A 24,341-nucleotide genomic window follows, 5' to 3' on the forward strand; every position below is an offset into this window, starting at 1 on the left:
AGATCGGACTTGCTTGATTACTAAGCATGGGAGAAGAAAAGGAAGGTGCCAGGGTGGGTTTTATACAGATGATATCTGAAGATGTAATTCTGAAGTAATTGTAGGGAAATGCTGATTCGTTACGAGTCCAAGGCTAATGGCCTGCCACTGCCGGGCAGTGTGATGTTCGACACAACACCTCCCTGGGCCTCAGTTTCCTCATATGTACAGTGGGCAAGGAGTCAGATGATCACTGAGCAATTCCCACTCTGATAGTCTATAAAAACACAGAAGCCAAGCCCCATGGGTACAGGCTTTATTCCACCTCCCCCCGAACTGCTCTTAGAAAAAGTGGGGGAGAGAGTGGCTCCTTCCTCTCAACAGGGGACCTTCTGAATCTGTATCAGTCCCCAGGACCTTAGGGCAAGAGGGTCAGCTCCAGGCCAGCAGATGGGGTCATATGTCCAAGGAAGGACAATGGGAAGAAAGGAGGTAAAGATACATATACCCAAGATCAAACTAACCACACTCCTGACAAAAACAAACACAAGTCCCATTAGGCACCCCAAACAACACAGAAATTCCAAGGATGATGCCAAACCTGACTAGACTTGTACTGCCAGTAGTTGAAAGGGTGGCCAAGTAAGGAGGTCTCTCAAGAGCATCAGTGTGCTGCCGTATGCCAGGAAGAGTGCTAGTGCCAGAGACAATAATAATAATGACATAAAATAAGGAAATAAGAAGCCACTCTTCAAGATGCCCACAATTTAGGCATAAGCCACATGTGATCACAGATGTATCCCACACACCCCATCACTGGCACACTGGATCAAAGCTCAGCCTCTGTACTTTTAGTTCCGCATTTGACAAGATAAGGATGATGCCAGCAATATCTGTCACACACAGCTATTGAGGATGAAATGAGTTGTCACATGTGAGGATGTAGGACATTGGCAGGTGGTCACACTCAAATGTTAGCGATTATAAATCACCCCTGGTGCTGATGACAAATACAAGTTTTGGTGAAATGTTTTCAGCTATCCATTCATCTCTTTATTCATTCACTGCTGAACTCAACAAATGTATATTGGATATCACCACATGCCTGCATCCATGCTTGGCCATGGGAACAAACAGGAATGACGACCCTGAGTCGGGCTCAAGCAGGTCATTAGCCAGCAGGGAAAGCAGAAACAGCCACAGAACTAAACAGTGATGCAGGGGTGGCTATGGGGAGAGGAATGCCTAGGGCCCTAAGTCAGCCTGGAGGAGGACTCCTGGATTAGGTATTACCTCAACCTCATGAGGTGGTGGGGAGCACTCGGGGGAGACCAGTCCCCTCCAGTTCTGGAGCATAAACCAAAGATGGGAAGCCAAGAAGCAAAGCTGGGGAGGCTGACAGTGCCCAGATCACAGAGCCTGGCTCTGGAGTTAGGACTACAATTTGTTTTTGTTTTTGTTTTAGATTTTTTATGTACTTATTCATGAGAGACACAGAGAGAGAGGTAGAGATGCAGGCAGAGGGAGAACCAGGCTCCATGCAGGGAACCTGACATGGGACTCGATCCTGGGTCTCCAGGATCAGGCCCTGGGCTGAAGGCGGTGCTAAATCACTGAGCCACCCGGGGCTGCCCTAGGACTGCAATTTGTAGGTGGCAAAAAAAGAAAATCACTTACAGGTGTGAAGCCATAGGGTGGTGTACAATCAGATTCCATTTTTTATAGAAATCTTGGCACCCATGTGGAATATAAATCAGAGACAAGATGGTAGGCAGGGAGAGCAGGTTGCCATGAAAGGGTGTCGAGATGAGGGAAGATGGGACCATGAGCCAGCCTACAGTAAGAGACAGACAAGAAAGGGGGCGTATCTGAGATTCACTCAGAGACCAGCGAGAGGAGGGATGACAGAGGGGGTCTAGGGTGCACCAGCCCCAATTCATTCAGGTGGGGACCAGTGAGAGCCAGGCCAGGTAAGGACAGGTTCCAGAACCACAGGCAGCCCAAGGAGATGCCCTGGGTCTGCTGGGGCTAGCTAGCAGGGCTGCCAAATATCAAATCCAAGTGTCAGCTGATAGCTGAGTGATGCAGACACTGGAATGTGCTGGAACTGGACAGCACACAGGTCAATAGCAGCCATCATCACAGAGGTCACAAACCATAGTAGTAGGTTAGTGACCCCGGGAAAGTGGGTGAGCTGTGGGTCACAGACCCCTTCAGAAATCAGATAAAACCATGGAGCTATCCCAAAGGAAACTGTATGGACAAACAGAATGTTCTGTACACAACGAGAGATATGCCAGGATCACCTGAAGCTGAGGTCGGAGACTCCACCTATCTGTGAGAAAAGGCCGGCAGGCCCGAGCTGGGAAAGTAGCCCTGTTAGGTTGAAGATGGCCCTTTCTTGTGTGAAGCAGTCTTGCTTCGCAGGATGGAGTCTGCATCTTCAAGGGGACAAGTCCACCTGAGGAAGGAAGTGCACCTGACGGTGTGAGCTGCAATGAAGAAGCTTAAAGTCACCGATCACTGTGCAGACCTCAAAAGGTATCCAAAAAAACCCAAAACAAGCTGACAAAAAGGAGTCACACATTTAAAGATCAACATGTTCTACTGTCATCTGAGGCTCAGAAAATCGAGTCACGGGGGTGAGGACTACCAAGAGGTTGATAATGACCATCTCTTTTGGAATAAACACACACAACCTGTCACATCCCACTGGGCCCAGGGATGCAGAAAGGTTGAATGGCCTATGGGCAGCTCACCACTTTATGCACTTGGAGAACAGAGCTCAGAGCTCAGAGAGAAACAGATGCCAGGAAAAAATGAACAGGCCCTTTTTAAGAACAGGTACACTGTGAGTCCTCAGGCTTCCTTATGCCACGCTTATCAATACCTTCCCAGTTACAGAATTGGAAACTTCCAAAAAGCTGAGCTGTGACTGCTCTACCTGTTATGTCCTGCAGACATTCTACTATTCATTCCCTGGTTTTACAGTTTACTTTTAATATTTTGGAGTCTGGTGGTTTTTTCCAGGTCTGATTCATTTCCTTGGGTCTTCGAAATGCTGGTAAGGCTGAAGCATAGCGCCTTTTAATGTCCAATCAATAAAACAGCCTGACTAAGACAACACCAACATTCTGCTTAGATTAAATGGATTAATTACCACCTGATTGTTCATGTTAGATTGATGGGAAGGTACACAGCATAACATGAGGGGGTCAGAGGCACAGTGGCTTATCTACAGGAATCATAACACAAAGTCAAAGACTCCCTGATGTTCCTGGCTTCCTGGCCCCTGTCCTAGGCACAGCGCCCTCCCCACCTCCATTAGCATGGCTCAGGAAGGAGTGCAGCCTGGGGGTGGGGAGGTATAGGGGATGGCAGAGAAATTAAGAGGGGGAGATAGGGAGGATGGGGGAAGGATGACACGAAATGAAATTACTTGGAAAGTCCAGGAAATGCTTTGCAGGGTTGACTTCCCAAGCCCCCTAAACCACTTCATTTTCTCTATTCCTCTTTGCCCCAGAAAGTTTTTAAAAGAATTTTTATATTCACTGTCTCTTCTTCCTGTCCTCTGCTACTTGAGTCACGGGTTCTTCTCCTTGCCCAACTGCAAGCACTCTGCCATTCTGCCTCCATGGTGCCTCCATGGTGCTTCCCGGGGCCGTCACTTGGTTCTTCCATCTGAGTCAGCCTGCTTCTTCTGGGACTTCTGACTAGCTGTGAGCAGATTCTGATCAGAGGCCTCTCCCGGGGGTCCCTGGAGACACCCTCTTCCTCCAGAGCCAGGAGCATCAAGTCACAGGTTCTCCCTGGCACAGGGCCCCTTGCCTCAGACGTCTGTCTCTGAGACTCAGGGTTCGGGCAGTGGCTGTGGCTCTCCTGGTTGCTGGTCTTCTCTACTTGGGCCAGAAGAGAAAGCTACAGAGAAGATCCTCTCCCTCTCCCATGCTCCGGTGAAGAGGGCCCCAACCTACTCATTGTGCATATGGTAAGAGCTCAGGAAGGAAGGGAGGGAAGGGGGGATTCATCTCTCCAACATCTTCACATCAGACAACACACGGACAAAAGTCTGGCTTCGAATCCAGAGAGGAGGAAAGGATGGAATACGGGTACTGAGTGTGAGTCAGAGAAGAGAAATGCAAGGGCAACCATTATGAGGCTGGGAACCACATTGGAAAAGGAAGATTACTACTTCAGGGGTTTCACAAGGGTGCACAGCCAGGAAGCCAGGGAGGACACTGGGGGAGAACAGAAGGAGGGAGAGCAGACGCTGGGAGCGAGTCTCCCTGGCAGGGACACTGGCTAAGCTAAGTCAACCTCCCTTGTTCGGAGGCAACTGAGCAAAACCTGCTGTGATTTTTGAGTGGTTTCTGAGTAAACTTCAAAATATGTTTAGAAAGTATTAACAATCAAAAATGTCACAGATTTATGCCACTGTGGTGTTGTTTGGATGAATTTCCCCGCATAAAATAAAAGGATTAAGGAAGGGGAGAGGACCAATGCTCTCAGCGAATTAGCAAGCCCTAACACACTGCTCCTTTCCTACCCTGAGGTGCGGTGATGTCTGTTTTACATATGAAATTTCCCGCCCTGCCTACCATCTCCTCCATAGCAGATTCCAGCCCTTGTGTAGAGGCTCGGTGGCAGCACCTTGAGGTATTGATGCCCAGTGAGGGCAGTCAGCCGGGGCCTGGCATGACAGGCGGCCTCGACTGGTCACTTCTGCCCCTTGTCCCTAGAAGCCTGGTCCACTCACTGCCATGCTCTGGGGTGTGGAGACAGGAAGCACAGCTTTCTATGACAATCACATGAAAAGAGCTGGCCAATGTGAACTTCCTGAGTACAGTTCCCCTTGCTTTTCAGTGATTACAACACATCTGGAAACCAGTACATCACACCATGACTCTGTGGCACATGGAGAACCCTGCGAAGCTACTTGTCTGTTGAAAATAAAATGGAAATGCGAATGGGAGGCGTACAGCAACGTCCTACTAGACCTGGGATGACCTACTTCGACATGGACTAAATTACAGAAGCAGAGGTGAAGTCTAAGAATGAACAGTGAACACACAGGCCTCCAACAGAAGCCGCTTCCAGGAAGGGCTAGCTTCATCTGCTAGCTGTCCTGTCAGTCTGCAAGGAAGTCTATGCCCAGAGCAGACACGAAAAGTGACAGCTGGGGGGTGGAGGAGAGGGCTGCAGAGGGACAGTCACCAGAACCCATGTGGCTTCCACAAGGCCCAGGGCCCCAGGGCAGAGGGAAGAGGTGTTTATGCCCACTTTGTGGCCACACAGCATCTATTAACGCCTTCTTATTCTTGAAGAATTTCCTACAACCTTGAGGAATTTCCTTCTGATTCCTGAGGAATTCCCCCACATTGTGCAGCTTGCCTTCCAGGACAGCAGCCAGGCACAGGACAGAGGTGGCACGCATCAGACACACCCCACACATCAGGCACTTTCCCATACAGCATCTGCATGGAGCAGCCCCTGGCATGGCCCATGCTCTTTCTGTCGACATTAATCTCCAAGCTGGACTCCCTGGATTGCCCCCAGCTCGGCCACACATCATGAGGGGCCCTGGGTACACATGCAGGCAGACAGCCCAGCCCACACATCCAAGGCTGAAGTCTGTCCTCCCCCCACCTGCACAGCCAGGGCCAGTCGAACCAGGGAGGCACACTGGCTGTGGCATTCATAGGGGCATGGCCTAAGAAAGAGGCCTGTATATGCTTTGCCCAGGCTGTTAGGCCAACGAATTTCGGGGACCCTAGGTACCTGGATCGTGGCCATGCTGATGGGCACAGGTTCCACGCAGGCACATCCCTTTAGCCCTACAGACTCCTGGCCGTGCTGAGGCATGCAACTGGCCAGGAGGCAGAGCAGAACCGTCCAAAGTACAGGGCCTGGACAGGACCTCTCTTGCCTGGCTCTAAGGGAAGTTCTGCAGCAGCCAAACTTGTAGAAACCCAAGAAGAAAGAGAACACATCAGCAGAAGCCACCTCTTCCACCTTCCAGGGACTTGAAGGGACTCACATCCGAAATTTAAACAGAAATCCTAATGGTACTTTCCACATCTCCATCTAATACCAGCTCACTCTTCACACTTACAAATATATACACAGCATTGTTTAATACGACTTCTCATCCCGAACATTATTCAACATGTATATAAGTGTATATTTGACACAGCAGAGAAATATTCAGAGAATCTGGCTCCAACTAATTGACTATAACTGAGAAGGGACTGTGGATAGTCCCTGGAAGAAGCAAAGACTAACGCAGGCTCCTCAGCTCATGAATCGTCACAACCTCCTTGTTCTACCGAGAACCACCGTGAACACGTAGGGGGAATGGGGCATGGCATTAAAATCAAGCCTGGAATTATGATCTTCACCTCTTATAAGGACTCAAACAGCAACTAAACAGTCTCCAATACTGTTAAGACCAAAAATGTTACTTTTAAAGACAAGGCATAAAGGAACTTACTCATAAAGCCATAGAACCACATGCTTGTAGAAAATATTTTAGATTTCTGGACTTACCACGAGTCCCAGTTTCTTAGTCTAGAATCTGCAAATCCCCTGAAGCTGTAGCCAGTGAAGGAACTCAGAGTCCAACTTTCTGGGGTACTGATTTGACTCAAGGATTTTTCTGGGTGGAGTTATCTTTATATTAGAGAAAACGCAGCTATATTACAAAATGGAAAGAAAAATATCCAAGATGTAAAACATGAGTCATCAAAGAAATAGCTCTTCAGGTGAGCCACTCTGGAGTGCTAGATGGAGCATTTACTCTTCATTTCTCAAGAGGAGTCCTTTGGTGGTAAAATCTGAGAGGCACTGCCTTACATAAGCACCCACAACCATCTCTATCCGGTCCCACTCATGGGAAACGGAACCATGAAGGCCACCCAAAGTCACACCTACAAAGGACACAAAAGAGCGATCTAACCCTAACATTACTGAGCAGGGCCCCTAGGATGGTTCCACACTTGAGACAGGGAAGGCAGAACAAGGACGTGGCACAGTCTGGGGTTGACCACGGTGTAATACGACTGTTTCTGTTCTACAGAGGTGAGCGACGGACACCCCACCACACTTTGACATCCTACAACCCAACTGTGTGTTTAGCGTGGCTATGCCTGATTTTCCCCCAGAGAAAAAGTTATCAAAAACCATGAACAAACAAAACCACTCCTTCGACAGAGACAGTAGAAACACTCATCATCTCAGAAAGCCTGAGAAACACTGAAATTTTTGCAATTTTCCTATCAGATGATCCAAAAGCCTGCCTCATAGCAGATTCATCTGGTTTATTTACTCACACAAATGAGGCAAGGGAAATTTTTTAACCATCAAAGCCTATCGTGCACAGGGATTTGGAGATAAAGTAAAAATAGCCCCAGAGGTTTCAGGTGTTGCTATGCAGTCTAAGCTGTTCAGCTATGACAAGGCACAAAGCCACCAGATTGGTGGTTTCATGTGAATTTTCACAGCAGAGGGAAAAATAAGGCACAGAGGGACAGGATTACCATCACTAGAGGGCCGCAAGCATGAATGGGCCAGGTTCTCTGGGTGGTTGGATTGGATTTTATCACAGTGTCTGTTTTTCCACAATGAACTTGGGACTAGATATTCTCTAATAAGAATTTTTCTGTCCTCACTCCTCTGAGGTTTTTGTTTTTGTTTTTGTTTTTTTTTTTTACCGAGCTATAATACGCATACAGTGCCACACACAGTAAAACCTAAGTGTATAATTCCATTTACTGTGACAACTGAATCCACCAGGAAGACCCCATCAAGACATGGATCATTTCTACCCTTCTCTAAAATTCCTTTGTGTCCCTTACTAGCCACCCTTGACTGGACATGGCCCACCATTCTGGTTTCTATCATCACCAACACAACCCTTTAACAGTTAACATGAGTGCACACGGAAGGCTGGCTTACACCCCATCGGTGCCCTGCTATGTCAGCGCCCACTTGGCATTATGACCAAGCGATATGGGGAATGCACTGGTTCTCAAAGGGGTCAGTCTGGCTGCTAAGGGAGCACTTGTGAAAGTAAGGAGGAGGGGATACTTTGATCAAAATGAAGCATTTGGTGGTAGACTGACTTTCAGTACAATGCAAAGCAGTTCTGCAAAGTAAAGACTGTGCATGACTTCCAAGCCTCTGTGCCTAACTCTATCCTACGCTTACATAAAACATATATTGTTGGCACACTTTTCATATATACTGGATTTTCCAGGAATGTGATTACTGTGAAAACAGACAAGACTACCTTTGACTACCATTTAGACCTTAGACCGTGAGCAAAAGTCACTCATCATTCAGTGGTACTTGGATCCCCACCAAGATACCTCTGTTCCAGACCACACTTGGAGCCATTCCCTGTGACCCTACATTCTAGTCTATATAGCACATTTAGCAGCCACACTGGGTTCCAGTTTAGCTCTGCCTAAGCATCCATCCACACTGTGATTCTTTACTACATCGAGCTAGTATACGGATTAGTTGGAAATTACGTTGCAGGTAAGTTTCATTATATCATTTTAGAATTGCAAGTATTTGCATTAAAGGGGGTAAGGGGTTCTGAATGAGCTGACAAGCACTGATCTAAGTGACAGCATGTAACTCTTGATTTAACTCAGGGTCAGCAGTCATGGGCTGTATCTGCTGGGGTCCTTACCTTCTCTGGTTTGGGAAGCCATATGTCAGAACTTGGGGTGCACAGGCCACCTTCCCCACCTCCTACTAGCACCCTAAGTCCAGCTGAAACTCCGTTACCCGACTGCACTTGCAATGGGGAATCATTTCAAGAGACAGCCTAAAATTGCCCTTGCACCTCCTGAAAGGGGATCTGCACCACAGGAAAGGTCCCACTTTTCTCCATATCAGGAATTCTTTTTACTTCTCCTGAGCACTTCTTTGTATCTTGAAGACACAGACAGCTATGCACCACCAGGTTTCCTTTCTCTCACCACTGAAAGGAAAGTACATCAGTGTTGTCAACCTTGGCTACACGTGAGAACCACCTGGGGGCTTTAAAAACACCAGTGCCTGGGCGCATCCCCAGCGACGCTAGTTTGTTTGCTCTGTCTGTGGTCAAGTCCTGCCATTTGTCATCAGAGCGCCTCAGGTGATGCTATGGTGCAGGCAAGGCTGCGGCACCCGCTTACTGCCGCACCTGCAGCCCCACTTGGCAACTTTGCAAATCTAGAGTTCATGAAGGTTTACGTTTGACACCTTGCTAGGCTCATTGAGGGCGCCACTTCATCTCCACTCTTGGTTTTCTTTCATCCTATTTTTAATTTATGGCATCTTATAAATCCTTTCTGGAACAGGAGGAATGGGGTGGAGGAGGAAGCCTCCACTACTCTGCCTCGTGTAAGAGAAGGGGAGACAGTGCAGAGTTCAAAGGTATGTAGGTGACCAGGGACCTTCCGGAACCCCAGCCCCCTTCAACACGTGGTGAGATCACCCTGGTACCAGGGCTCCTCCACATACTCCCAAGTGCTGAGCATGACCAGGAGGCTTCGGAAGCATTTCCTGAGGTCACAGCAGGCAAGGGCAGGGTGGAGGGAGCGAGGAACAAAGCTGCTGACAGCACAGATCCTACAAGCCCTCCTGACAACCTCAAAACCTCAAAGAAAGGAAAACACAAACCCAGTTCCTGCACACAGCAGCAGACGGGGAACATCACTGGGGGTGGGGGGAACAGCCTATGAGCGTCCCCCCCATGACCACTGTCCTTCAACTAACAAGTTCACAGTGGGTCCGTCATGTAACATAATCTCTGCACTTCCCCACCCCCTGTGCAATGGTAGTTCACTGCAATTGTCCAGCTTTGCCACGTTGGTTAATAAGATGCTCTGTTTACAACATCTCTACCTGTTTCCAGGTGGACGCACCGTATCCCACTGATGCATCCCAACTACACGTTCTCCATCTTCCCTCCAAGTGCACAGCCAAGCCCTAGGGTACATCTCGGCACCCCTACCAATCCTTAGGAACCACGGAGCTGTCTCTGTGTCCGTTACCTTCCTGCCCTCTCCACTGGAGACCCTGAACGCTGTCCTGCCTGTGGGCAGCCGGGGTGCCCACACTCTATTCAATGAGACAAAGTTCAGAGACCCCCCTTATGCAGGAAGACAGCAGTTGTCCTGGAACTTCAACCAAGAAGATTCATATCCATTAGAGGACAGGGATTTTAATCTATCCCATTCATGGCTCTACCCTCAGTACTTGGAACAGTACCAGGCACAGAGTAGACATTTCAATAAGCATTTGTTAAATAAATAAGTGTATCTAACAGTGTTTAACCAACAGTAAAAGAATTACTCAAAAGATACTATCTAAAAAAAAAAGCCATAAAGAAAGCCTTGCCACATTATGCCCCACAGGGCTGAGCAGAGCCTATTTAAAAAGAAAGGTTTAGTTTGGCCATGCCAAGGTCATGTGAGAATTCAGGTCAAATATCTTTCCGGAACTACATGGAGGCTACCCCAGGGTGGACAGGTGCAAGTGATGCTCCACACGCAGTACGTGGCAGCTAGCCAAATAAGGCTGAAAACAAATAAGGGGTTCCACATCCCAAAGGCCCTGCCTTTTTGTCTAGCATAAAACATAATACAGGATGTGAATATAGAATAGTAAATGAAATATTAAATAGGACTCTAAATAAGAAATTAAAAGCAGTCAAGAGAGAAAAAGATGCCCACAGTACACAGTAAGCTGGGTGGGAAAAGGGGCAGCAAACTTCCCCAGCACTCCCCTCACCCCGCATCCCCCGGCTCTCCGCAGTTCACCAATAATCATGGAATTCCATTTTATATACTCACCTTCCAGAAGTTTGGTGCCAAGCCAGGGTAACCCAGAAAGCACCTTCCAATGGTGGATGGATCTCGGCTCACCTTTCTCTCCATGGTATCAGTGGCCCAGACATCCCTTACTGGGTTCCTACGCTGTGAGGCTAAAACCCTGGGACATGCCCATCTGCTGAGCATCTCCTGCCACCAAGAATCACTGCGGACAGATGCCCGGGCGGGAATCCACACCACCTCCGCAGCACAGGCCAGAGAGCCCTGGTAGGCACTGACCATGGGAGCCATCCTGCCCTAAAGCAGAGGCATAGGTTTGGAGTCCAGAGGGGTCGCCCTCCTTCTGGGTGCCAGTCCCCCAGGTTAGTAACCCTGTCTACGCCTCCGCTTCACTCTGCCCTGAAAGGGAAGTCATAGTAGCATGTGTCTCCCAAGACTGCTGGGAGGATAAAAGGGAAACGGAGAGGGCCTTTTAAACTGCCGAGTACTGGACCTGCCTGTTGTGCACGGGTGTCCGCCTGGCGTCTGTTTGTAGCTACACTCAGGGCAGCCCTGGGGGGCGGGCAAGTCAGCTCCCCCACTGTACAGGCCCTCCAGGGTCCCTCATCTTGTTGGCCAGACTGACCCCTCGGAGCCTAAACCCCCGAGCGGGGCCCTCCCGAACCAGCTGAACTTGGCCAGATTCCAAGGCGTGGACGCGAGTCACACACACACACACACACACACACACACACACACACACCTGGAACTACCCTCCAGGACCACCGGCAAGTTCCCCCCAAAGGATCTGAACAACCCTTATTCCGGCTTCACGCGGGAATAAAAACACCCCAAATCCCCGCAGATGTCACCGCCGCCACCTCCTCCCACGAGCTGACACGCAGGGGTGACTGGGGAAGGGCGCTTTCTGCGCGGTGGGCGCGGCGGGGCCTCCTACCTGGGCGGGGCCCGGCGGGGCGGCGGGAGGGGGCGCTGGGGGGCGCTCCGGGCCGCGGGAGGGGGCGCGGCGGTCACATGCCCGCGCTCGGCTGGGCTCCGGGGTCCGCGCGGGGCCGGAGCAGGAGCCGCGGCGCCCTGGCGCGGGGGGACTGCGGGCGCGGCCCCTGCAGCGCGGCGGCTCCGCTCCGGCTCTGCTCCGGCCTCGGCTCGGGCTCGGGCGCCGCGGGCGGGGACGGACGGACGGGGGCGGGCGGAGACGCCGGGGCGGGCCGGGCCGGGCGCGGGCGGGAGCGAGCTGGCCCGGTGCCCCGCGCCCTGCCCAGGGGAGCCTGGACGCCGCCCTGCCCCGCGCATCCTCGGCGGGCCCGGGGCGCCCCGCACCGCGGAGCGGCGGCCACGGCGGCCCCACCCGGGGTGACCCGGGACGCCCCCTGGACCTGCGGCCGGGCTCCCCCCCGACTGCGGGGCCCCGGGCACGAGTTGGCGACTGCAGCTCGCGCCCTGCCCCTGAGCTCTCGGCCCCGCTCCCCAGCCAAGCGCAGGACGGTGTCGGCGGTCAGCCCCCGAGCCCCCGAGCCCCCGAGCCCCCCGAGCCCCCGAGCCCCCGAGCCCCCCGAGCCCCCGAGCCCCCAGAGCCCCCCGAGCCCCCCAGCCCCCCGAGCCCCCCGAGCCCCCAGAGCCCCCCAGCCCCCCGAGTCCCCCGAGCCCCCGAGCCCCCCGAGCCCCCCCAGCCCCCGAGCCCCCGAGCCCCCCGAGCCCCCAGAGCCCCCAGAGCCCCCCGAGCCCCCGAGCCCCCCGAGCCCCCCAGCCCCCGAGCCCCCGAGCAGCCCCCCCCAGCCCCCGAGCCCCCCGAGCCCCCGAAGCCCCCCCCCAGAGGCCCCCCCGAGCCCCCGAGCCCCCCCAACACGAGCCCCCCGCAGCCCCCCGAGCTCCCCGAGTCCCCCCCGAGCCCCCGGCCCCCGCCCGAGCCCCCCGAGCCCCCGAGCCCCCCCAGCCCCCGCCGGCCCTCCCTGGCCTGCGAACCTGCCGCACCCACTACCTTCCTGGTACCTTCGTTTCTTCTGTGAAAAGGGGTCAGGGCAGCACCCACATCGTGGGCAGAGGACAGATACTAATGCGGTAAGCCAGCGCCAGGCCCCGGTTTGATACGACACGGGGTCCCCCCGCTATTATATTGCTACTGCTATGTGCCCGGGGCAGAAGCAGCTTACAGGTGGTACCGTCTTGATACCAGGCTTCTCGGCCACACCAGGTATCCTTTTCAGCGTAAAACCCACTTACTCCCATCCGCTCGTTTTGCACCTGAGGCCTGGCCCTCGGGGAAACTGAGTGAGTGGCCAGGGTCCCACGTGGACCTTGGTGCGGGGAGGGAAGGACGCTGGGTACCGGCAGCAGCCGGCTGGGCCTCCACGCCCAGCGGCCAGGGGCTTGCAAGCTGCTCCTCCCTTTCCACGCGCCGTACCTCCAGCAAGTGACAGGACTTGTTGACTTGTTTTGAGCGCCTAATGAGCCATCCTCCTCCGAGGACACGTTGAGTAAATGATGATTGCTTCCTTCCTAACAGAACTCGCACACCCCCTTCCTGTATCCCTTCCAGGCTGGGCAGGTCCTGGCTTCCCTAACCCATCCCTTGATAGCCGTGGTCAGAACCCCAAGAATTGAGATAACCCTGGCCTCAGGTGGCCCAGATAGAGAAATTAGCAGCAATAACTCATCAATCCTAATGCTGCCTTGTGGATTGATATGATGACAATTTCTCTATTTTTTTTTTTTAATTTATCTGGTTCCAGTGTTTGCATCTGGTTCCTCTTTCTCCAAGGAACACACTCAACTCTGGGACCAGTAACATGGTATTGTGAGAATTCATCAGCTTTTCCCCATCTCTTTAGTATTCCTTTTTAGGGTGGTGGTTCTTGAAACCTTAGAATCACCAGGAGAGAAATCTGGACCACTGATGTCCAGATCCATCACACAAAAATCTTTGGGGCTGAGGCCCAAGTGTCAGTGTTATCAAAACTCCCAGGTGATTCCACTGTGCAGCCAGGCTTGGGAACAACTGTCCCTTCAAGCCCCCATAGTGATGCCCTTTCTGTGAATCCTCCACCTGAAGCTACTTCGGCTCCTGTGTCCCCAGTGGTAATCAAAGCTAAAACAAGCCAGCCAGGCTGAGTGCTGGTGAACATAAACATATCTTGCCATTTATATAGTAAAGGTTTTTAAACAGTTTACAAAAAAGAGAGTAAAATTGGTCTGTGCAATAATGTAGAAATTAAAATTACACTTTTCCTTGGGTTTTTTTTTTTTTCTTTATATTCTGATGCTTCCCACCCACCACTACCCCAACCATCCTGCTACACACATGGGCCCATAGACTCGGAGAAGACACTCAAATACTCCTCTATACTATGAGGATGGGTTTTTGAAGACCTTCTCTTCTCAACTATAACCACGGTCCCATCTAGCACCTTAAATTCACCTCCTCCCTCACTCAGCCGTGCTGACTACTTTCCCTGACTTGCCTCTTCCCTTTGTTTCATTTCCTAGGTAGCTCATGTGTCCACCTGTCCTGCCTCATCCCAGAGTTGAAGACCCATGAGGTGGAGGTTGTCAGGCCTACATACTCTGGTCTCAACACCACACAGATGCTCTGAATGCAAGGGTGTACCTGCGTGTGAGCCATATCCCTTCAGGAAGGTGATGACAGATGTGTTTGACAAAAATTAATGAGAAACAAAAATAACATCCAGAGTCTCGTGACACCTTCTGGAGTGTGTCTCCCTCCCTATCCTCCCGTCTCTGAGACTGCTGTCATTTGGAAGACTTGACTGTCTGCCACCCCCAGACTACCTTTCTTGGGAGACCATATCCCCCCAACAGTTTGGAGGCCCCTGGGTAGCTCAGTCAGTTAAGTGTCCGACTCTTAATCTCAGCTCAGGTCTTGATCAATCTCAGAGTCATAAAATTCAAGCCCCACATAGGGCACGCTGGACCACCGTGGAGCCTACTTTAAAAAGAGAGAGAGAGAGAGACTGTATCCCATGGGGATTTTCAGTGTGTGCCCCTCTTGTCAAGCTGCTCAAATCATAGGACATTCTTTGAGAAGAGTATCTAATAATGCACAAGAAACAAAGACCTGGAGATCTTCAGTGTCATAGCAAAGCCATGTGTCCAGAGTGGTCTGTGCCAAGGGGCAGCTGTCACAGTAGAACTGCCTGGGTCGGAGGATGGGCTGTTTCACAAACGGTGACGCAACACTCCCATTGTGTTCAGAGTCCCCAGCCGCTCGAAAGGGACTGCTAAGGGGTAAGAAGGCCACCAGTGAGAGCAGCCCTTGCAGCTGGGGACACCGGGACAAACATGATCCAAGCTGGGGTCATTAAGTCCAGAGGATGACCTATAGACAGAAACCCTCCCCAGACGAGCCATGAGCAGCAGCCCACGTCCTTCACCTCCACCGCCCCCAAAGAACCCCAGTTACTCTTCAAAGGACAAAAGGGGTTGGCGAAGGGAAGGATCCTGAATGGAGGAGATGGAGTCTGAGCCAGTGGAGACGAGGCAACTCTGCTGGAGAGATTTTTTTTCTGGCGCTAGAGATGGAAACAAGGATCCGTGAGCTAAATTGACTTCCGTTGTGGAAAATAAAATTACATCTTTGCACACAGGGCCTCTGTGATTCTTGCTACGCCTATTTTGTGTTATTTATAGAACTGCCAGTAACTGCTCACAGAACCACAGTGTTCCCTGAGAGAGATTTAAAAACCACTGTCCTACATGGACTTCCTTCTACAACCTCGTTTTTCGTTCCTTTTACACATTTTCCACCTCCTGACCTCCAAATAACCACTTTTTCAATCTGTGTCTCTTATTACCACCCATCCACTTCTCTAAGTCCACTTCTCTAAGCAGTTTTATGTGAGTTTCTCTGATCATCTTTCCATTCAGATTCCTCCGATTTTACAAGACTTTTACCAGTCAGAAAGCTGCATGTAAACTAGAGATAGGAGTGGAAGAGAAAGTGTAGAATATCATAAAATTGCCTCGGGCAAGAAACTATTTCTTAACTTCCTTTATAAGAGGAGGCCAAAGAGATGGACGAGGAAGGCAGCCCTGCCAACTTCTTGTTCTAATGCAGCTTTAATCTTGCTCAGTGAAAGCCATTGAGTGCAAGAAATTTCTTGCACCTGTTTTTTTTCCATGCTAACAGCACAGAAACAGCACAGCAAGTTCCAGAGACCCAAAGACATAACGGCTTCTAAGAAGAGCTGCCCCTAAAGGAACCAGACCAGTGGCCTCTTTCTCATGAGCCAGATCTTGATCTGATGGTTGATGCAACACATGAAAGTCAAAGCACCAATAACCAAACCAGCCATCATCATCCAAAATGCAGCCGTTACCAAATTCCCCACATTATCCAAGAAGGGCCCCTTAGAGCCTTCATCCTCAGTCATGGACATGTGACATGTGACATGTGACATGGACATGTGACAAAAGCAATGCTTTCCTTAAACTCATCTTTAAACATAACAAAAATACTAGCTGCCTTAAACGCATTTCCTGGTATTTCCTACACAGTCCCACCACCTTTGGTTCTCTGCAAGTTTCTGTAATTGGTCTCTGTGTTTTGTCACTTTTTCTTTTCCACAAGCACCTTCCAAAATCCAGCGTTCGTATTGCAGCCTTTCAATTCTTCTCGATCTTTCCAAACATTACTGCCAATTTGTTTTCTCTAAATGGTTCCCTTTTAATATGATCGCTATAGTAGATTAATGATGGCTACAAATTCTTTGCTTCTCCTCCAATTAAGAAGTAAAGTCTAATTTCCCTCCCCTTGAATCTGGGCTGGTCTGGCTACTTACTCAATCAATAGAATGAAGCGGAATTGACTTTCTGGGTCTCCTGAGGCCAGATCATCAAAAACCTTTCAGCTTCTTCTTAGGCTTCCTGAAACACTCACTCTTGGTGGTCAAAGCTGTCAGATAAGAGGTGTTACCATCCTGAGGCTGCCATACTATTATAAATTCTAAACCACATGGAGGTCACACGGAGGCACTCCATCCCAGCTGGCAGCCAGAACCAACTACCACCATGAGAGAGCACCATTTTGGGTGTTAAGCCAGCCAATCCTGGTCAGCCACTATCTGCCTACATCCATAGGACTGTCCCCAAAGGAGAACCATCCAGCTGAGTCCCATCAATGCCAGAACCATGACAAACAAAATAGCACATTGTTGTTTTAAGTCACTGAGTTTGTAGCACAATAATAGGTAAGCAAAGCAATGACCCGACCCAGGAATGTGTCACAACTCTCAGTTGGCCTGTCCCCTACCATACAGAGTTAGCGGAGCATGCAAGGTCTCTTTGAATTAAAAGGATACCTATCCTCCCTTCTCTGGCATCACCTCTGGCCACTGCCCAGTTACAGACTTCCTGAAGATTGTGATTATGACTATCTTACCAGCAAATAAAAGGAAATGAGAGTTATGGGATAAACAGGTTTAGCTTTAAATATGCTATTTTGAGTACAACCTGTACTTTTCAGCAAGTGCTAACTGCAAGAAGGATATAGTTTCTAGTATTGTTGTTCAATTCAAGAAACAGAGCAGCCCAGGAGAAATATAAGGTTCTAGAGACAAAGGTACTTGAAAAAGTAGAGAGCAGGCCACTACCTCTGACGATACAAGCAAAAGAAAATCTCCCCGGACTCGAGAGCGCTGTATTTGTTGAATCATTTTCTTAATGTCCCAAGATTATGTTAACATCCATTCCATTCTTTTGTTTTTCTTCACAACAAACAATTTGGTAACAACTCAACAGCAAGTAGATTAATATCCATCAGTAATTACTGTTACACATGACTGCCCTGAGAGAGGATGGGAGCCAGGAAAATTCTCTGACCTGGGTCCAAAGGTTGGGAGAAGAGTCCATAATCCCGTTGATTCCTTCTTTGCCTCTTGCATCCTCATAGGAAAATCACTGAATTAAGAGCCTGGGTGGTGAGTGCTGAGCTGTTCCTACTCCAGGATAGTTACACCTGCTGTCCTAATAGGAGGCCAGTGCTACTGGGCTTTGAGTCCTCCTGAGAGTGACAATAGTAGAAGCCTATAATATCATTTCCAAAAAAAATGGCATAAAAGATTTAGGATCCAGACTAAACAAGACTTTGGGCAGGAGAAACAGGAGGTTCCTTAAGTGTGACTTATGCAAAGTTCTCAGGAGCTGGGTCCTTGTATTCTTCTAGATCTGTGCTGTCCAATACATGTGACCTTTAGAATCATAAAATTATTAAAATTATTTAAAATTAAATAAAATTTAAAACTCAGCTCCTCAGTTTCACTAACTATACTTCAGGAGCTCAATAGCCACACATTACTAGCAGCTATCATATTGGATAGGAAGCCACAGAACATTTCCATCACTGCAGAGTGTTCTAGAGTAGCAATGTTGGACATACCATATAGAGTAGCAATGTTGGACATTGCTACTCTAGAGTCTAGACAATTCAAGGCCTCTGGACCAGGGGCCCTTCTCCTGCAAGCTAGTTTTCATCCAAAATAAATAATCTGCTCATTTTAAATCTATATCTAAGGAAGAATCTTCTTTGCACTTTCCTCTTTCCTTCTGATCAACCATGTCATTATTCAGTCTATCTTCCATTGCTCAGCTAAATCATACCAGATCACGTTTTCTCTATATTTTCTGTGCTCATTTTTTATTTTATTGTAATTACTTTACATTCATCAATATAATGCTTTGTCCATAATTGTTTTCCTATCTATATTTTTTATTTTTCTAATAAAAATAAATGTAAGACCTTCCTATCAAGGATAGGAACCACGTATGGGGGGGGTAGATCTCTCCATCACATGTCCCAAAATACTCATATACAACCCTGAATGTCAGAAGTAGTCAACTGACCAGGTAAGGAGAAGAGTGCAGAGAGGTTTCTCTATGGTAAATGTCACCTCAGACTTTTGCTGCACTCACAATGATTTTTAGCAGAGGCAACTCCATGATCCCCAGTCACAAGGTCATAAAATCAGCAACAGGACATTTATTACTTTTCAATTTAAAAAAAAAAAAAGAGAGAGATAGAGGGAGACCAAAGATTTAAAATACAGTTATGTTAGCACTGTAAAATCTTACCACACTACATTTTTGTCATTCCTTTTTGTTATTCTCTAAGAAAAAAAAATCATTTATAGTACTTTGCCCTATTGCTTTGACATATTAACTGTGTGCTTATCAAGTAACTTGGTGATTTCCCAATCTGGACATCAAAATAATGACACAGAAAAACAGTCTCAGAGAAGGTGCCCAAGGAGAAGAGGTGTAGGTGGCACCCAGAACCCAGGCTTTCCTAAGAATAAGAAACAGGTCCCAATGCATAAGATTTTGAATACAAAGGAAAGCCCTACGTGTCCTAGGAAGAGAGTTTTACCCCTGTGCTGTCCCAGGAAAAGGAGAAGTCAAGAATAAAACACAATGCTTAGAAAGTATCGAGCACTTTCTTCACTTTTCCCTGCTCTATGTATGGGAGTAACAAGGTAGGTACCTGGAGGACCTGGGAAAAGCCAGCAATTGGGAAAGACTCTGAAATAGTATTTGCAGAAAAAGAAAACCAAGCCAGGCAAGGCAGGGAGAGGAGACCATGGCAAGAACACTGTCAAGCACACTGTGGGCTCAAGGGCAGAACAGCACCCCTATCACTGCCAACTCACACTCTGATCTTGTACATCTTCTTTTCAATTTATCCCAAAGTTTTTCATATTATTGATATGAAAATAATATCGATAATATTGACATGATATTATTGATTGTAAAGTGTATGGCTTTTCAATCTTGATGCCTGACTATACATTACTAGTATATAGAAATACAACTGATTTTTGCATTTTGATCTTGTGATCCACAAAATTCACTTATTACTTCCAATAGCTTTTTATTAATTTCATAAGATTTTTTTATGTCAACCACCATGTTTTCTGCACATAAAGACAGTCTCTTCCTATCTGGATGACTTTTATTTATTTTCTTGACTTTTAGATCATTTAATACCATGCTGAATGGAAATGAGGAAAGTGAACATTTTTGCTTTGTTCCTAATCTTAGGGGAAAGCTCTTAGTCTACGATGTTAGCAGTAGATCTTTCACAGGTGCCCTTTATCCTGTTGAGAAAGTGCACTTCTATTCCTAATTTTCTGGGAATTTTTATCAGGAGTAGATGTTGGGTTTTGTCAAATGCTTTCTCTGCATCTGTTGAGATCATTACATGGTTTTTCTTTTTTGGTTTTATTAATATAGTAAATTACATTTATTGACTTCCTATTGCTAAGCCAACTTGGCATTCCTGGGATAAAGACTTCTTGGCCATGATGTGTTAGCGTTTTTACATTTGTTGGAATGGGTTTACCAGTACTTGTTTAGTTTTTATGTCTTTCTCCATAAGGAATATTGGTCTATAGTTATTTTCTCTTGTAATATCTTATCTGGTTTTGATATCCAAGTAATACTAACCTCAAAAAGTTGGAGAGAACTCACAAGTCGGGAAGTATTTATTCCTCTTCAAATTTCTGGAAAAGTCTGTGCAGAGTTGGTATTATTTCTTCTTTAGCTGCTTGGAAGAATTCACCAGGGAAGTTATCAGGGCCTGGAGTTTTCTTTCTGGGAAAATCTTCCAACTACAAATTCAATTTCTTTCTTTAATAGATAGGAAGCTATTCAAGTCATCTATTTCTTTTTTAGTGAGATTGGCAGTTTGTGTCTTTCAAAGGAATTATCCAGTTTATGTGTCAATATTTTTAGCATAATTTTATTCTTAATGTTCTGTCATTAGCCTTTTAATATTTGTAGTGTAATGCAGGGATGTTACCTATGCCCCAATATTGATATTTCTGTCTTCTCTTTTATTCTTGATCATGCTGGCCAGAAGTTTGTTAATTTTACTGCACTCCTCAAAGCATCAGCTCTTGGTCTCATTGATCTCTCCATTATACTTCTGTTTCCTATGCCATCATGCTCTCTGCTTTGATCCTTATTACTTCTGATCTTCTGCTTGCTTTGGGTATAATTTTTTTTTCTCTTTCAGGTTACAGTGGAGGCCAAGGTCATGGATTTTACACTTTTCTCCCCATTTATTTATTTATTTCAGGGGGGAGCAGAGCGAGAGGGAGAGAGATAATCTTAAGCAGGGTCCACACTCAGCACAGAGCTTCAAGCAGGGCTCAATTCCCACAACCCTGAGATCATGACCTTAGCCAAAATCAGGAGTCAGATGCTTAACCAACTAAGCCACCCAGGCACCCCAACACTCTTCTGTCTTTTTTGAAAGGCATTTTGTGCTGAAAATTTCTCCACAAATGAGATTTCATTCCATATGTAAGAAACTTACTTAAAAATAGAACTATCATATGATCCAGCAATTCTACTTTTGGATATTTATCTGAAGAAAATGAAAACACTAATTTGAAAAAGTTTATGCATCCCTATGTTTACTGCAACATTATTTACAATAGGCAAGATATGGAAACAGCTCAAGTGTCCATTGATAGATGAATGGATAAAGAAGATGTGATATATATATATATATATATATATATATATATATATATATATATATATATTGGAATACTACTTAGCCATAAAAATGAATATAATCTTGCCATTTGCAGCAATGTGAGTGGACCTAGAGGATATTATGCTAAGTGAAATAAGTCAGTAAGAGAAAGACAAATACCATAAGATTTCACTTATATGTGAAATCTAAAACACAAAATGAAACAGAAACAGACTCAGAGATATGGAGAACAGACTAATGGTTGTCACAGGGGAAGGGGAGTGGTTGTGGTGGGCAAAACAAGTGAAGGGGAATAAGAGGTACAAATTTCCAATTTGAAATAAATAAGTCATGGGGATGGAAAGTACAACACAGGGTTCATAGTCAATAATATTGTAATAACTTTATATGGTGACAGAGGGTAAAGGTGATCATTTTGTAATGTATAAAATCATTACGCTATATTGTATACCTGAAAGTAATATGATATTGTATGTCGACTCTCATTCAATTTTTAAAAAGAAACTTGCAATACTGTAGTCCCATCTTTTCTTGCCTGGCTTTTTGTGCCATGTGTGTCATTCATTTCACTTTTATATATGTTATAAACCTCACATAGCACTATCACTACTTCTATTTAAATAGTCGATTTTCTTTCAATGAAATTTAAGTCAGAATTTCATTGCCATTTCAAGGGTTCTTTATTCCTCTGGATAGCTCCAGATCTCCGTCATTATTTTCCTTCTGCCTAAAGGATTGCCTTTAATATTTTGTGGTATATGTCTGCCAGTGATGAGTTCAAGTTTTGTACATCTGAATCAGTTTAATTTTGCTTTTGTTTTTGGATATTTTCATGGTGTATAGAATTTTTGGTTGATGGTATTTTTTCTTTCAGTACTTTAGAGACAATCCTTCAAAGTCTTCTAGCTTACCTTGTTTCTGTGAGACATCTGCCATCTTATCATCCTTGTTCTCCTTTGTGTTCTTTCACTTACTGCTTTTAAAGTTTTATTCTTCACCACTGGTTTCAAGTAACTTGATTATCACAGAACATAATGTATTTTTCTCTGGGTTTCTCAGGGATCAACTTAATCAATGGGTTTGTCATTTTCATCCAACTGGAAAAAGTTCTGGCCATTGTTTTAATATATTTCTTTCATAACCCCTCCTTCTTTTGAGGGACTTCAAATATATGTGATCTGGCTGCTTGGAATTGTCCTACAGTTCACCAATGCTCTGTTCTTTTGTGTGTTTGATGTTTTTGTTTTTTACCCTCTGTGTTTCATTTTGATAGTTTCTATTATTGTGTCTTTAAATTCATTAATCTATTCTTCGACAATGTCCAATCTGATGTTAATCTCATCCAGGATATTTAGATCTCAGCCACTACAGTCTTCATCTCTAGAAGTTAGAAGTGAGTCTTTTTTATTTATTTATTTATTTTTAGCATCTTCCACTTCTCTACTTACTGGTTTAGACATATTGAATGCAGGTATAATAACTGTTTGAATGTCTTGGTCTGCTAACTCTAACTTCTGTGTTAGCTTTTAGTTGGTTTTGATTAATTGATTTTTCTTCTTATTTTTCTATTTCTTGGCAATCTCTGTAATTTCTTATTAGATGCCAAACATCATGAAATTTAACTTGTTGGATGCTGGGTTTTTTGAGTTGGAGGATGCATTGTAGTTCTTGAAAGTGGGTTTTGCCTTTATGACTCCTTAGGCAGGTCTTTATAGCATTCAGCATGGGGCTCATTTCACGCCACTGCTGAAGCACTAGATCGTCGTCCTCTACCAAATGCCTGCAAGTTCTCCATTCTGGCTGGTGGGAACAGAAATTATTCTTAGCCTTGTATGCTATCTACTGTTTCATCTACTCCTGTAGGGTGGTTCATTTTCTGGCCTCAGCCAGTTCCCTCACACATATGCTCATCCATACTCTGCTAAATTCTTAAGGGGGACCCCCTGCAGACTTGAAGTTCTTCCTCATTGAAGATCTCCCCTCTCCAGCATCCATCCTGTGAACGATAGCCACCTTGGTCTCCCTTGGCCCTTGGCTCTCTCAATTCAGTTTTCTGGGCAGTTTGTTGAGTTCTGCATGGGTTTCCCTTCCCTATTCACGTGGCTGGACACTCTTCCATAGCCTGAAAGCTTTCTCACATCAGTAAGCAGGAGCAATCATAGGGCTCATCTCATTTTTCACCCTGTCTCTCAAGGGTCCCTGTCCTTCAATGGCTGATGTCCGATATCTTAAAAACCCTGGTTTTGTATATTTTATACAGTTTTTTGTTGTTGCCTGTGGCGAGAAGTAAATCCAGACCCTATTCGTCAATCTTGGCTGGCAATAGAACTTAGGTACACAGTTTCCAGAGTTCATAACTATGGCAGTTGGCCATGAACATGTCTAAAATTCTCTACACATCTCAAATTTTTTTTCTTCCAATTTTGTTTGGAAAAGCTTTTGAAATATTTATAAAACAACCCAGAATTAATAAATGTTAGCCAAGACCGAGACTTTTGAAGAAGGAACTAAATTGTGAATGATGTCAAGTTAAGGACAGTGTGGCAATTGTCAGAGGCAGAGAGACCAAAGCTGTTCAACGGGGAGTAGAAAAGGAAGACTAGTGAAGGGAGGAGGGAGGGAAGAAAGGAAGGATAGAAGGAAGGAGGAAGGAAGACATATAAAGTCCCAAGAACCAAGTTATCTACCTCCAGCATTGCCAAACCCAAGAATTTCAAAGGAAGAATTACTAGCAATTGTGATTGATTGAATACAGGTAACAGGAGGAAGAAGTTGAGAGGAAATTCTATGAGTGTTCCAAAAAAAAAATTGTTAAAGAGAAAAAATATTTTACATTAGTGGCTCTCCAAGGTCTCTGAGATCCTTTTAGAGGCCCAGAAGGTCAAAACCACTTTGATAATGATTCAAAGACGGTATGTATCTTCTTCACATACATTCTCCCTTAAGTATACAGTGGGTTTTCCAGAAACTATATAATGTATATCTCAAAGAGTGAATTCAGAAGCAGATATGAGAATTCATCT

General features: G+C 46.6%; 1 protein-coding gene across 9 annotated transcripts in view; it reads right to left on the reverse strand.

Annotated features, from left to right (window-relative positions):
- IL1R1 (interleukin 1 receptor type 1) overlaps positions 1-24,341 on the reverse strand; it is a 72,340-nt gene that overhangs the window by 23,942 nt on the left and 24,057 nt on the right. The window contains exons 1-2 of one of the 9 annotated variants that reach the window (XM_041753973.1): positions 2,286-2,403; positions 1,657-1,813 (exon numbers count right to left, since the gene is read on the reverse strand). The exons of 4 other annotated variants lie outside the window; for them this stretch is intronic. In XM_041753973.1, the coding sequence (XP_041609907.1) occupies positions 1,657-1,695 (39 nt within the window). In that variant the 5' untranslated portion in view covers positions 1,696-1,813; positions 2,286-2,403. Of the gene's footprint in view, positions 1-1,656; positions 2,238-2,285; positions 2,472-10,826; positions 11,644-11,742; positions 12,370-24,341 lie in introns of those variants that run through there. 4 more of the 9 variants (XM_041753979.1, XM_041753971.1, XM_041753972.1 and 1 more) reach the window with 4 other exon arrangements.

The sequence above is a fragment of the Vulpes lagopus genome, chromosome 5 (genome assembly GCF_018345385.1).
Source record: "Vulpes lagopus strain Blue_001 chromosome 5, ASM1834538v1, whole genome shotgun sequence".
Classification (NCBI taxonomy): domain Eukaryota; kingdom Metazoa; phylum Chordata; class Mammalia; order Carnivora; family Canidae; genus Vulpes; species Vulpes lagopus.